Below are 16,243 nucleotides of genomic sequence, written 5' to 3' on the forward strand. Positions count from 1 at the left end.
AGACAGCATCTGCCTCCCCTTGGTGACCTGCCGAGTTAAGCCAACTGAAGAATCAAGGGCACACTTGCAGAGGTCCCCGATTTTATCATAACAAAGACATTGCTGCTGCTGCTAGTGCCTGTAACTAGCTTCAGGAGATGTTTCAGTCTATTTCTGCTAATACTATGAACTCACTCTCTCTAACGTTGCCTTTCTTTCACCCAGTATTTTCTTCTCTCTCTTACCATTCTGTCTGAAATGAACACCGAGGGATACATCCAAAGAACCACATTTATGTCAGTAAATACTTCGGATATGCTGTTTACAGTAAAAGAATATTTTAGAACTTTGAAGAGTGTTGAGATGTCTAAATGGAAAAACAAATAAAAGGGTGTCTTTTTTTTCCAGCAACCACTGGTGTTATGTTTTGCTGTTTTAGCCTGAATATCCAGAGAAGTAGTACAATTTCCACAAAATCCTGGAAATTGTCAATATTATTTTTTCTTTTTGAATTAGTCAGTATGACAGATGCTTGTCGCTTGAAATCCAGTGGGACATCTGGCTGAATAGAATAAGGACAAATCAATGCAATCATGCAGGTGTCAGGGGGAAATGGGGACAACAGCACACAGTCTGTCTGCTTGCTCGCAGGAGCTTCTGGCAAGTATTTTGTGCACCAGGTCTGCTTCTGCATGCATGGAGTGGCAGACTGCTCACGAGTGCTACATTGCCTTGAGGTCCCCACAGATGCCTCACAAAGAGCACGGGCAGAAGTGCGGCACAAACTTGTGATGGTGGATGTGATGAATGCCTCAGCTTTCTTGCAGCATAGAGTATACAACAATCAGGTTTATGTGTTCAGTGTCAAGCCTCCTTGAACTCCACTGTCATTTTCTGTTAGGCCGAACATGTCCTGGAGGGCCTAGCTGAAGATCAACCCCCTTGTCCTATCGGAAAGCCTCGCTCTCTTTCTTCTCTCTTTTTTCTTGCACTCGTTCAGTACAACTTCTTCCGTCGTTTCTCACCACGCTCTGACTCCATGCATCAGTATTACCAGCATGTGAGGGCTTCCACATCTCCATGAATACCAATTTATCAACCAGTCAGTGTATACATTGATTGAGCGTGGTTAGGTTCCATATAATGCAGAGTGGAGTAATCCCAAGCATGCTTGTGCATTCAACACCTGGATTAAATGATTGTGTTAATTCAGAATACAATTTCAAAACATACTGTAACCTGTATTCTTTACCATATAGAAATATATTTTTATTATATTTCAACCAACTGGATTAAAAGCTGGTAACTTCATCAGAAATCAGTTGGGTATGTATGTGTATGAGTACTGTTAAGCATGAAATTTATTGCAGTTTTATGCTTGTGCTTGTGAAATTAACAATTTCACAGAAAAATATTGCATTTCTTGTGAATGACACATTTTAGCAGAAATATGCTAATACGTGAAATATAGACAGATGGCATCATAGTTGTAGCCGTCTGTCATCATATCATTGATGTCATTGCGGCAATGCTGAAGCTATCACTGTAAATTGAATCTAATCAAAACTGCAGTTAATCTCGTAGCGCTTTCGTATTGGAAAATAAGGCAGAGAAAAGCCGCAATATAATTTTACTTTAGTCACAGCAGGCTGTTCTTCAAGTAAATATCTGCTTAATGTTCATTTTTCTCATCCGTCAGAACACTTCTATTATTCAGCTTCCCCTGATGCGTAAATAATTGTGCTCTTTTTAGGACAATGAAGCTTTAAGACGTCTTTGCCATATGCTTCTAGCCCGCTATTGGTGTACTGCAGAATATCTGGACAACCCAGGTCAATGACATTAAAGGCTGAGAGAGTTGGTGAAAATACAACTCATGTGATGCTGTGGTCTGCTCAGCCTTCAGGAGACATATTGATGCACAGTTATTTTGGTCAATAAGTCCTTCTGAGCAGAGGCCATCCTTATCCTTGAGACCGACTGCATGTGAAAAATGAGAATGGGATGAGACCATGCATTTTAATATGGCGCAATATCTTAAAGGAAGGGACGCGGAGAGAGAAGGAGAGGTGTGCTGTGTGGGAAAAGAAAAAATGCCATGTGCTTTTCACAGGGGAAGCAACACCCACAATTATTCATTGTAATTTCAATGAGAATGGTGATCGTGCTTGTGTGCGGCACCACACTTTGCCAAGGTGATTAGCAACATACAACTTATCTATCGAGATGATAAATCACAGAGTAATTTGCTAACTTCTTTCCTACTGCTAAGTATCTCCACATGCATCTGTACATGTGTAAAATAATTTGCACATCGTAAGTGATTTAAGAGTGGTAAAAGGTGAGCCAAGGGCACGACCCCTCACCCAAATTTCAATGCTAAATAACTGTCGGCTGGTGGTCTTTTCTTGGCGTCTAATCATGGTTGAAAAATAGTTCAAAAATGAAAGCTCCTAAGGAATTCTGTGTTCAAATTTGTTTTTCCTACTATATCTTTAATCACTAGAATAAAGGTTACTTTTGGCTGGTCTCTTATTCACAAGGGGTCACCACAGCATAGGGCTGCTCGATTATGACAAAAATGATAATCACGATTATTTTCACTGAAATTGAGATCTCGATTATTTGACGATATTTATTTAACAATAACAATGTATTGAATAATGACTTTAAAGATTGTCAAAAAATAATATAAAATAGTGTGCAAATACTGATAACAGTGCAAATGTTTGCAATATAAAAAATAAATGAAATATGTAAACGTCTATGTTTAGCGAACTTTGCAGTGTTGCTCTGTGGTGAAGCTACGACACTGTAGCAAAGTTTACACACTGTGTCTACTTGATCCACGTCTGACTCCGCGAACCCATAATGTTTCCACACCACTGAAGTTTTTTTTTACCTCTCTTTTCAACCAACAGCAGTCACTCTCCTCTCCAAATAACTTCTGCTTAGCTTTCCGAGCTTCCCTCGGGTCCTCTTAATCAGCGGTCCCCAACCCCCGGGCCTTGGACCGGTACCGGTCCGTGAGTCGTTTGGTACCGGGCCGCGAGAGTTGAGGCTCAGGTGTGAAATGTATAGTTTTCAGGGTTTTTATCAGTTTTCAGCGTTATTTTGTTATCGTATTTATCATTTACTCGGTTTTCCTTGGTCTTTTCATGTGTGTTATGAATAAATTTTCTTTTTTTCGGTACCGGTACTAGTTTTATTTTGTTGTATTTATCCGCGACACCTTAAAGGCCGGTCCATGAAAATATTGTCGGGCATAAACCGGTCCGTGGCGCAAAAAAGGTTGGGGACCGCTGCTCTTAATTGTTGTGACACGTGTTCGAAATGCAGAGAGGTGCGCTCGATTTGCCACACGGAGCAGCGCGAGAGTAAAGGGGCTAATAATCGGCTCAGTCATTTTTAATGATCGTTGAAAGCCCAGATCGTAATCGTGATTAAAATTCGATTAATCGAGCTTTTAGATTTAGCAGATTTTTAAGGCATGACCTTCCAAACTCAAAGGGATTTGTCTTTCCTTCCAGAACAGAAATGGGATCTTCAGATTTTTTTGTGAACAATACTAAAACTAAATTGCTAAAATGAAAAGAAACAAAAACTTGGTAGAATCGATGAGAAGGAAAAAGAGAAAACACAACTGCAAAAGTGTAAGTCGAACGTGAACACTCTTGTTATTGGGTTCAGCACTTTTCCAATGAGCTCTTTGTGTTTCAATAATAGCAATCCTGAGCTTATCCTGCTTTTGTTTTCTGACATTATGGACAGAGAGGGGCTAATCATAAGAGTTGCTTTTAATTACTGTGCAACAAATGAAATAGAATTTATATGTAAAAAACTATAAATGACATAAAATTATTGTTTATTTTTATTAAAATAATATTAAAAGATTCTAAACTGCAACCAGTTTGTAGTACTAACCCTATTAGCTGTTGTTTAAAAATATAAATAAATAAATAAAACAAAGGCTAAAACATGTCATTTCTTCCTTGCAGTATTTCTCACTTTGTAAGACAAGGTCTGATCTGATCTGTGATTTTGACCATAGAAATGACGTCAAATATTTCAACGATGTTTGCTGGGACAGTTCTGGTCTTCCTATCAGTTTCCCATCAAAGAGCAGTAGCTAATCCATCTTGCTTTGTTTGATTTATTTATTTATTTAGTTAGTTTTTCATCAGACAGAACACTGTTTTGACCCAAGAAGTTAAATTTCACTGGCCAGACACTGCTTACCTAGGTTTTAGTGACTGGATATGTCAATATTATTTTCTGTAGTCAAAGCAGAGGTGCTAAAACAGTGCAGCCAGCATGCCAATATGAACTGAATGTAGTGTTGGTTGCACAATCCAATGCTGCAGGTTGGTGCAGAGGTGATAGTATTTTTCACTTTTACATCTTTCCCTTTTTTTTTTAAACGTCTTCTACATTTGGGATTTTTGTGAAAGCTATCTGTAATTAAATTGAATAAAATATTAGCAAATCCATATTTTATAGCTTCCCATGTTTTCCTCTTGCTTCTGTAGGGACTCAGAGGTTCTTGCTCTACAGTCAGGTGTAACCTCAGGTCATCATACTTTAAGGAGAGATCTTAGGAAATGTTTGGAGCTTTGGAGCAAACGTGTGATGAGGTTTTTTTCCGAATTTAAAAATTCATCTTGGTTATTGTCTGAGGAGCTCTGACCAGAGACAAGGCTTAGTGGTTATTTATTTCCAACCAGACTAAAATATATGACTCTAAAAACCTACAGCTAATCGCACCATGCATATGCCAGACACCATTATCATCAAATACATAGCTCGCAGATTTTTTACTTCAAGTGTGTTGTTTTTGCTTTTGATGATTCATGTTTGATAATACTGAGACCGAATCAGCTATGGAATTGAGGACTCACAACGCTCACCTCTTTCAAACACAATATTTTACAGGTTTTATATGCAGCCTGAGCCATATTCCAGTTTGGGAATCACAGAGTCAGTGAAATGGAACAAAGTGGATTGCTGGCTGGGGCCTTTGAGCGGCTATCCTTGTTTGAAGTCTCTCTCCAGCCCTGCTGAGTTCAGAATACATTGTCCAGAGATACGATCAAACTTGGCAGCTATTGATTCCTTCTCAAATCAGACATAAGACATACTGAACATGTTGAGAACTTTCAAATACGTATTTTAATTGTGCAGGTCTTTCAAAAACCCACTCGTGTCACAGTGCTGCTGAGTCAGTTTGAAACAGGAGCTTTTGGACAGTCAGACACTGTATCATGCCAGTGTTTTTATTCTTCTCTCAAAAATTTCATTCTGAGGACGCTCGTGCATAAATGTGCAAAAAGACGAGCGTTCCTTGTGTCACTGTGACAAAGATAATGTTCTTTTTCTTTGTTTGTTTCTTTTTATTTGGTGATCTAGTTAAAAAAAAATGCTAAGTGTATGTTGGTTCTGAACCGCTCCAAAGCCCTGGAGCTCAATGAGTGTAAACCAGTCATGATCACTTTTGTTTTACTTTCGCTTTATATCACTCTCCCTCTTTGCCTTCCTCCCCTGACAACCAGGCTGGTTTTATTTTTCAAGGTAGAGTTTCCACAGTAACTCCTTTTGCTTCACCATCCACCATTTCAGCTACCTGGGGAAAGCTACCAATAGGTACTGGGGGAAAAAATCCACTCTCCTCTACCTATTTGGGTTGCACAACTGTGCCTCACATTTTCCCTGGGTATGTTGATACATAGTGGCAGACAGAATAGCATAGTGGAAAAAAGGCTTATGGGGAACCAACCTAAAAGGGGATGGTCTCATGATTCTATAGCCACTACATTGTGCAATTAGCATTTATTTCATAGTGAAATTAAATATTTTAAAAAAATAAATGAGCTGCCTATTGCTTTTTTCACAGATGCTGAAATAAAAGTATCAAAGGATCCAATAATAACACAAGCATTTTCTCATTTAAAACAGAAATATAATCCCCTACAATAGTTGAAAAAAGTAAATTTATCCACATAAAGCACATAATAGTTAGGAGGTGTACTAAAAATATATCTACCTAATATCTTGTGGATAATATGCAGTTAGCTTGCAGCTCTCAGCTCTAATAACATGCTCAACTTTCAATATGTAGAGCTGTTAAAATGTCTTAAATCTACAACTGCCACTCTCGAGATCTTTCATGGTAAGATCTGTCTGATTGCACGAGAAAGCTCCTGTCTCAACTTCACAGAAGACTTTGGCAGGCCAACAAAGACAAGGCCCTAATACTGTGGAAAAGGAGGTTTCTAACATGACACTTTTCAGCTGTTTGAAGGAGGGTGGAGAGAGATTTCTGTGAGCTGAGTTGACTCCTCCAGATCAATAGCTCGTCTCTTTCTCTCTCCAAGACAACTGGTGTGGCATTTGAACCAGATAAAACAAGGGTTCCCCTCCACCTCACCTCTGACAACTGAGCACTTCCACCAAATCCCAGTTGGATGAGAAGGATACAGATGAGTCCATTTAAATCCCCTTTCCGACTCAGTTCTAGACCCCCAGTGATCAGAAAATGCAGAAAAAAGCACCTAAAATCATCTTGAAAGGAAAGGTCCAATCTATGTAGGTTAATATTCTCGGTTGCTTCATTTAGCTCTGTTACAGGCCCACTGGGGCAGCTGTAAAAAAGTTCTGGGAGCCAGAAGGCACAAAGGCTTTTATTTATTTATATCGTGGAGAAATATATAGCAGGAAGCAAACTGGTGCAAATGATGTGAAAGAAAAACTAGTCTGAAGAAGTTATCTTGCAGATTGTGGGATAACTGCAAGAGAAGGAATAGGCTGCATTACCATTTTATGTGCGGTATGAATTAAATATACACACTGCTGCCAGAATAAGTCAGATAACATGACAATATGTAAGGTAATCCTTCTTCCCATCCTTCAACCACCAGCGATGTACCCTTAAGCAAGGCACTTGGTTCTTAATTACTCCTGTGAAGCTGCTCATTTGTCAGCAGCAGATGATGAGATGGGCCGGCAAAAGTAAAAGGTTGCATTGGCAGCTAAAGTAAGTGCGGCATTGCTATCAAAGAGAATGCCTGCTCAGCCAACCTTGCACATAAAAGCTGGGAAAAAAAACTACTCTTACAACAGTTCATCATCTTTCTAACCTGTGGTCAGCCAATTATCTGGCTCTTGCTACAATATTGGACTTTTAACTCTCTGAACAAGGGTCCTCTTCTCCCTTGCATGTCAGCTTAGTCTTTCCCCCTGGTCGCTCATGACATTGTAACACTAATTACAGCTAATTGTTCTATGCTGAATGGATTTAGTCACATTGCAAATGATATGCCATTGGTCAGTGTCACAATGTTTCCACAGAAAAAAATTCAATGGGGAATGGAAATTTGCACAAATGAATGTAATTAAGAAGCACATTCATTACTTCTAATTGCATATGAGAACCCTCAAAGTGAAACTGAGATCCGGCTCATATGAATAATTAATGCAGCTAACTGTACTGAACCCTGTAATGTTGCTTCTGTCACATAATGATGTGCTAAACTATTGCTTTTAATGATAAACTGTAGTGTTATACTTTTTTGTAATGCACAGTCCCAATCACCCACAAACTTATTTTTTTCCTCATTAAATCCCTTTATTTGCTGGCAGATTGTGTCTAGACAGCTGAATTCCAATCTCAGCACAAGCGAATGGGCGGCCAGACATACTGAGTAGAGTTGGAGGTTAGAGAAGTATTAAAAATTCAAGTGGTACCAACGTGTTTGGCACACTAGATCAAGTCAAGTGGCCTTTTCCAAAGACAAGAAAAGGGCAGTTGTAAATCAGCCAACTGGAAACTCAGTCTGAGAGCCATTATGAAAATTTTGGACCAACAGAAATCAAAGAGTTGAGAATGTAACCCCCAGAAAGTATGAACTTTGCAAGCCTTTAATCAGATTATTTGTCTGCTAGTATCAGGAATTATAGAATGTGCCATAAAAGACCCCCCAAAAAATGTTAAAGTAAACATCACACAAAAAAAATAATGATTGAAATCTCTGATTTGATGAGTAATTACCTTTTTTTTTTTTTTTTTAGATTTATACAAAATGCATTGCAGCGCATTCAGAACTGTAATCTTATTACATTTGCAGTATTTAAAAAGGATTGGCTTATTTTAATAGCAGATTTAGATCTTAGACAGACAAGGTGTAAGCTGGTCATTTGAAAGCCATATGCCACAGATTAAGATACGGCACTGTGCTGTGCAGATATTTCATGTTCCTTCCAGAGACTAATGCACTTCGTCGGAACTGCCTTTGCTGAGCTGCTTGTAAGTGGGCAAAAGTACAAGCTCCTAAATCCCTCAACTCCAACAACAGGAGAAAGAAATAAGTATATTACAAATCGTCCAGAGAACAAAATTGTGTATTGTTTGAAAAATGTGAGGGATTTAGACTCAGGGATTTGCTCCCACTTTGCCCCACTTTGTCTGAGGGCTTAGCACTGATCGCTGCTCGCGACATGACGATTCCCATCATTCTTCAAAAGCCTTTCAGGCCATCATTAGTACGACATCTGCTTAACTGCACAGGTTACCACAAAAAAAAAAGCGAAGCGGATAAAAAGTGAGGTTAAAAATTAACACAGGATTGAAATATTTCAGTGTCCACGCAGGTTGACAGATCAAGAGTATGCTCACGCTACCCACAAACAAATCCACATCACAATGTCATTGCCAAGGTGGGTTACATTTTTCATCAAGTGGATACTTTTAGTATTCCAGTTTCAAACACCAAGACACCGTCTGAGTGAACGTGGGTAGATTTGTACCGGAACGCTCAAAGTCACTAGAGGGAATGTCGACTGAAACAGTGGTGTAGATCCCAAAGCAAAGAATTACATGTATGTCCCATTTTGAACTATTCACCATGTTTAATTGTTCTGCTTGTATAGTTTCGCACTTGCCAGCTGTTTGACGTATACAGCTCTGACATAAAAACGTACGTGCAAATGATGTTAATTAGGACTTTTTATATATTTGTCAAGACAGAAGAAGAACTAACAAAATCTTCGAAATAATGTGTGACAAGAGAGGCGACAGCTTAAGACTGATGGCGGGGTGGTGAAATAAGCCTGGAGGGGGAGGCAAGAACCCATAAAATGAACAGCCGCCTTACTCATAAATAATAGAAACATAAAATGTCATATGAACTTTATATCAAGAGAGGGTGGTCTAATAAAGATGCAGGTTTAAAGAGGAGTTGAGAAATTCATTGTCATAAGAAGGCCACATGGCTTGCCTTTGGCACAGACAATTATTCAGAGCAAGTTGACATTCAGGTTCTAGCTGAAGCACCTTTAAGAAACAACACTGCTTTTGACTCTCGAAATTCTCTCGTTCTACTGTTGCTCGGGTCTTTCAATCTCTCAGCTCTGTTTCTCACTTTTCACTTGGAGTCATTCCATCTCCTCTCTCCTCTTTACACTTTTCCTTGTTCTTTCTGCTTTACAAATTGAGACGACACGATAAGAGATTGCCACTGCCATGCCAGCCTGGTGCTCATTGATAAAACCATATCTAATCCATCTTAGGCCCCCCTCTGTCACCAACACACTCATCTCTGAGACAGTCAACGTGCGCAGGATCCATCTCTCTTTTTGAACTGAGCTGCACAGAGTCAGAGTTTATCTGACTTAACTTCTGAAAGAAGAAAATGGAGCTCGATGAGTCAGGTGAATTTCACTCTGCCTTGAAATGATGTGCAAGTGTGTTGTGTGTTGAATCGGTAGCATCCAAAAGCAAATGAAAAAGACTCTTGGTTTTAGGTGGAAATGCATGGTTTATGAAAGATCTATTTTATAGGAATTAAAATGAGATTTTCCTGTAATTTCCTCGAGCCTGTAAACTCATCAAGGTTCTGCTAAATTACACAAGATGTATATTAATCAAATCGCTTTATATGGCTTGCACATTAGCTTTGAAAAGGATCCATTCTCCTCTTACCTGCCTTTACTATTTATCTGTTAGAACTATATTGATTTTAATACAGTATTACGCGTGGCTTTGTGGTCAAATAACTAGAAATAGCTTTTCTAATATCCAACTACTTATATTAGACTCCGATACAGCACTCACTAGGATTTTTCATGCAGCAATTTGTAAAAGTACACATGCATTTATTACATTAGTATGGTCTTCTGTCTAAAGCTAAGACACTTCAACAAATATTACCCCAGAGGGAAAGTGGGTAATAAGTGGAGTATTTGAGCAAGTTTATGAAGTATGAGATGTTTATGTCTCTGTATATTAATGGAATCATGAGCAATTGCCTCACTATTCGAATGAATCACATATGAATCACTACTGTCAACATGGTGAATACATTATAGAGAACAGCTGGGGAAGGAGATGTGCTGCATGCATTTATAAACATGCATGTGTACAGATGTGTGAAAACTGTTTTTTTTTAAATGTACAAAAATGTCTTGTTATAACTTCACAATCTTGCCATGAACAGAAGGCCATCACCACAATGTCGCCCACTTTGTTTAATACCTAACACAAGCGTTCACAATCACACTCACACTGACACCCAGGCCCCAAACCTGTCAGCCCAGATGCTGGGGAGGCATCAGGGACTCTTGTCTCACTTACAACAATGACACAATGGCTTTACTGCATGTAGGTGTATACAAAGCAATCTATTTTCCAGTGTTCTTTGGATTTTATATGCTTCATAGGAAAAAGAAAAAAACAGTCTCACATTTTGACAGAAAAGTGAAAATCAACAGAGTGAAGATCTACACCAGTCCGAGCACCAGTCCTGTCCGAAATATACGATGGAGGGTTACATCCAGAAAATAAAATCTGATTCACCTGGATTCACTGGGACCCACAATAGCCTTGTGCATGCCGTCTTGTCATATATGGCTAAATCATTTCAGCAGCATCTCCGGTATGCTGCTTGTGTAAAGACTTTTGATCTACACTGACACTGATGAAAAAACCCGGAGTTTTTTTGTTTTGTTTTGGGTTTTTTCTACACTGTCTTAAGGACTTTTTCCATCTGGAACTTGTTTGAGCAACTATTAAAATGTATATGCATGAGGAAGGAGTTGTGTATCCCTGTGTTTAAAAAGGCTTGCTTTATGGAAAACAGCAGTGGGCAGTAAGCCATGGAGTGACAGCTGTCTTGTGAATCATTAAAATACAAGTTGGCAACACAGTTAAAACTTCAGAGGAATAATTCCCATTACGTTGTACAGCTTAACACTGGACAACAGTTAAAAAAAAATTAACCTTACAAAATAAATTTTAAGTAGCAAACACATTATTGTGCAAATGACATCCTTTTTATTTTATTCTGCTTTCCCATGACAGAATCACTGCTTGTGTTTTTCTTTTTTTTAATGAAACCAATTTACTTGCATATTTTAAAATGACTGAGATGGTGTTTGGTTTAATCTGTATAAAGAAAACTGTCAAATATAACACACTAAGAATGAGTACGTAGCGAAATATTGGATTTTTTTTTGCTTGCTTAAAGAATGAACTCACAAAAACAACATGCATAGCTAGTTGTTTTTTTGTTTTTTTTGTTAAAAATGGCCGCTGGTTTAGTGTTTGCAAAGCTGTGTTGTTACAATTACAATCACAGCTGTAATCTCAGTAAATAATTGTACTGTTTTAAAACACAGATGGCCACTTGTAAATTATGCTGTCAGCCTCAGAAAGCACAAATAATAATAAAAATGAAAAACATAAAAGAAAGGATTTGCCTGCTGTGAGATCTAGTAAAAATATACTACTCACTGGATTCAGGGTCTGAGTTTCCATCTCCCTCGGTCCGGCTGTTAGGTGATGTTTGCTCATAGTACTCCTCTTGGGGGAAGCTAAGGGGAAGAGGCTGGGTGGTACTGGCAGTGATGCTAGGCTCCGGGTCTCCAAGTCCGCTGTCACTGCAACTCTCCTGGGAACCGTCTGGAAGATGGAACGTCACACGGCGCTGGGTCTGAGGCACACCAGAAGATAAGAAATGTTTATATGAGAAACGCTTCTGCCCTGTTAATATGAACATCATGATCATCATACTACTACTACTAATAATAATACAGAAACCTACATTATTATAGTGACTGTAAGCAGTTTAAGAGGTAAGGGGTGAACATTTTTTTTAAATTTGTAGATACTCTTATACTAAAGACAGACCTAGACAGCAGATCTTTTAAGTCGGGTAAGACGCAAGGCATCTATCCTGGATCAGACTTGCTCCACATTCCTCAGCAACAAACACCCTGTCACCATTTTATGGTTCTCCTCTCACTCATCACAGCTTAACACAAACAGCCCTTGTTATTAGACCCAGTCGTCTGGCTCAAACAATCTGGCCTTTGTCAAAGCGTCTCAGGTCCTTACGCTCGCTCATTCTCCCCGGTCCCGCATTTTGACGACAACAGCTCACTCTTTACTTAAATCGCATAAATCCCAGATCCTGACATGTGCTGCTGTTAGGAGATAACCTATATGATTGTTTCACCTGTGAGTGGTCGTAAACAACGGGCTGATTGCTGAATGAATAAAACCCACTGTATCGGTCCAGGTTTTGAAATATCCACCTCTAAGATTTCTACCTTCACCCCATTGCAGGGATGAATGAAATCTCAGTTTTTGTTTTGACTATAGAGAGACTACAGAGTGGAGAAATTACATTGAAATATTGGCAGCAACGCTTCATTCTAGAAGTAGTGTTAAAGGTACTCTTTATAATCCATAGAACAGAGTGAACTGTTTTCTTTTTTTAAAGACTGTTTTATTCAGCAGTGAGGAGTTCCTATGAATACTTCAAAGTGAGATCTGTCTGGAAAAACAAGGACATTTCTTCTACAGAAAAACACTGTTTAATCTTTTAAAATATATCAAAGCTTTGAGCACCACAATCAAAATTCTTCTCACAGCCATTGTGCTGGGGTGAGGGCAGAAATCTCAAAACTATAACCGCAACACTTACTTGAGATTTTTTTTTCTTCTTTGACTGAAGGGGCAAACAGAATAAAAGGCTTTAGTGATTCACTAAACCAGTGTTATCATCAATTGAAACTGTGATTGTTGAGTCCTGTTTCTTCTATTTCTATTTCTTCTATACAAATACAGACCAGACCATTTCATATCGAGATGTTGATTCAATTAACCTTAACCTTTACAACTTAACCTTAACATACGGGTAAGGTTCATGGGTGAGCTTGGTGTTTAACTAATTATCATTTACACTGTAGGCTTTAGGTCATAGATATTTTACAGTATCAGAGACTAGTTTGTTCCAGTACGAGTAAAATTACACAATACTCAGTAGCCATTTTTTCCAACTATTGAAAAAAAAAACCTCACATCACTACTTAAACATAAAATCTTTTGTTATAAATTAATTTAAAGACACCAACAAGGTGGTGACAAACTTGTTACTTAAAACGTTAACATGGTACTTTGTTTATAAGACGAAAAGGGTGAATGAAATGGTTGGTAAGGTAGCCTGCTAATCATTAGCTCCAATATGTTAGCTCATTCATTCATTTATTTATCTTTTTAGCCATTGCAAACATTATAGCCTATGGGACATAACTGATATCATAATTCCAATTCCAAATAAAAAGGTAGTGTGTATTTTATATAAACAGTATAAAAGATGGCTTTAGCTACAGTGACACTGTAAATTGTTGAATGACTCATCAGTTAAAAGTCGTTAGCTAACATGCAGTTTCATATCGTAGACAATTATCTATTTTGAAACATAGTAAAGAGTGAGCAAAACACGTACTGTTAGAAAGAGCAGTTTGTGAATTTTACATGATTGCTGGTAGAATAACAGTAGCAGTGGCTACACTGACTCCAGAGCATTGAGCTACATTGGCTCACAAAAGTATGGGTTTGACTATCGTGTAGATATATGCGTCCAGAAGAGGGACGCACTGAACACTTTTGCATTTTAAGCTTAACATTATGCTGAAACTGCAGAGAGGTTGGGTTGCGAGTTACAGTGCAAACTACAATCAGGAGGAACTTTTAACAGTCCTGTTGTGATTCCCTAAACACTCCTCATCTCTCCGTATGCGTACAGACATTGAGCACATAACACAGTGTTTAACAAATGAAAACACAAATAGAAATCTGAAATCAGTCAAAAATGTGTTTGAAATGATATTGTTATTTATTAAGCAAATAACAAACTGAATTTGTGCTTTTATTCACACATTTGAGCCGGCACACTGGAATTCTGTGAGACGGCAGAAATTAATCAAGCATAACAATCAACCATTAAAACTAATTTTTCTGTTCAGGAATGCAAGTAAATAATTGTAATTTGGCACCTTAATCAAAAAATAATAATAATGTGCTTTAGTTTTATTCAGCTGTTTTACAAAACAGCAAATTTGAACATTCATGGATTAAAACAGTTATTATATTTTTGCATTTTAAAATATTTGGATTAAATAACTTGTGTGTACTGGTAGATTAACCATTACAGAAAAATAAACAATGATTTTTGGTAATTACCAATACTGTTAATCTAGATCAGCTATGGCATAAACCTTACACTGGGTGGTCTAATAAATGTGTTAAGCACTATATTACACATTATGAACATATACTGGATGGGATTTAATATTAAGTATAAAATGAATAAACACACTGAGCACTTGTGAACATTGTTTTATATGTGAAACTCTATTCAGACATGTGCTGTATTTTAAAATTGAAACTTCCATCACTTTAATAATATATAGCCTTTCAAAATCAGATTATTCTTTCTGAGACACCATGTATAACAAAGATTTACAATAATTCGTTTTTATTCAGTGTGACCTAAAATGAGCGATTGAGGCCATGAAGTCAGCAGGAAAGTGTTTGTCGAGGTCAAAACAGAAACCTGTTTTTTCTACAGACCTCTATAGCCCCAGAATTCTTTGTGCACCACAGCTATTGTCATCTTAAAATACAGGTTTAAGGTACGGTATTTCAGCATAACAATGCAAAATACTTCCATCCCCGACTTCTACTGTCTTTCGTAACAACAAGTCAAGCCAGCGGCACTAGCCGCCATCTTCCATGCAAAGTTTTTTTTTTCTGTCGTTCATATAGTTCAGCATATAGCATATAAGAGTAGACATGAACACATGTTTATGTTCAAGATGTATGCTGTCCCCATCGGTTTCTGAACAATAGCAGCATATGTACATTTGTTTTCCGAAGCATTTTCTTTTAACTATTGAAAACTCTATAGTCTAAATTTATAATTACAGGCACAATGATCAATGTCTTCTGTAATGTTACATGTTTATTGTGTTTCACTGGTGCGACCCACTTCACATCGAAGTGGGCTGTATGCGGCCCACAATGTAAAATGTGTTTCACATCCCTGCTCTAAGGACACCACCAATGACAAATACAGAATATTAACACCCAGGAAGAAGTGACAGCAACACTTACTCATAGACGAATGAGTATAGTGAGATGACATTTCCAAGGGAAGTCCATGCCTAAATGGTTTTCATGACTTGTTGGGCATATCTAGTGTTTATCTTCTTTTACAGTAACTCCATAGTGTATCCATCTTTAAACTGAATAACTGAGACAGTGACCTTATATTGGCAAAATGTTTTGGGTGTCTCAGGCCTATTAAATATGGCGTTATTTTTGTGCCACTATTCTGAGCAATGTGTTGCTCGCGCTCTCAACATTTCTGCCCGTGCGCGCTCAACTCTTTCTCTACACCATTATATTTGTGCCACAAAACCAGCCAATCACAGACTTGGATGCAAAAAAATCTGATTGGCTGTTCTGGTCTCCAATCAGCTCGAAATGACTAAATGCAATATCCCAGAATGCATTTCGTCCAAAACTCAAACGAGGCAGTGGCGGAGGAACACAGAGTGGTGGAGTTTGAAATATTTCTCTGTCTGGGTCACAAAATAAACTTTAAAGATATTTTCATGCGAGAATGGTGCTGTGTAAACGTAAAATATCTGCTCGATTCATCAAGACATCACATATTTGCATAAGTGCTCTAACGTTTTCGGAGATGCAAGTCTGTGATTGGCTGGTTTTGACGCACAAATATAACGGTGTAGAGAAAGAGTTGAGCGCGCACAGGCAGAAATGTTGAGAGCGCGAGCAACACATTGCGAGCGAGCGCAAATGCAAAAACTGAACGACAGGGGCTGCTATTGTTTGTGTGTGTGGATAATAGCAAACACTGAAATACATTTTTTGCACGCAGGAATGAATTTTGTTCACTCAAAT

The 16,243-nt window shown here is 38.2% G+C and overlaps 1 protein-coding gene across 2 annotated transcripts in view; it reads right to left on the reverse strand.

Moving 5' to 3' along the window:
- pcdh11 (protocadherin 11) overlaps positions 1 to 16,243 on the reverse strand; it is a 134,166-nt gene that overhangs the window by 35,940 nt on the left and 81,983 nt on the right. For both annotated transcript variants that reach the window (XM_085170547.1, XM_085170540.1), the window contains one exon: positions 11,762 to 11,960. In XM_085170547.1, the coding sequence (XP_085026673.1) occupies positions 11,762 to 11,960 (199 nt within the window). The remainder of the gene's footprint in view (positions 1 to 11,761; positions 11,961 to 16,243) is intronic.

This window comes from Neolamprologus multifasciatus, chromosome 2 (assembly GCF_963576455.1).
Source record: "Neolamprologus multifasciatus chromosome 2, fNeoMul1.2, whole genome shotgun sequence".
Taxonomy (NCBI): Eukaryota; Metazoa; Chordata; class Actinopteri; order Cichliformes; family Cichlidae; genus Neolamprologus; species Neolamprologus multifasciatus.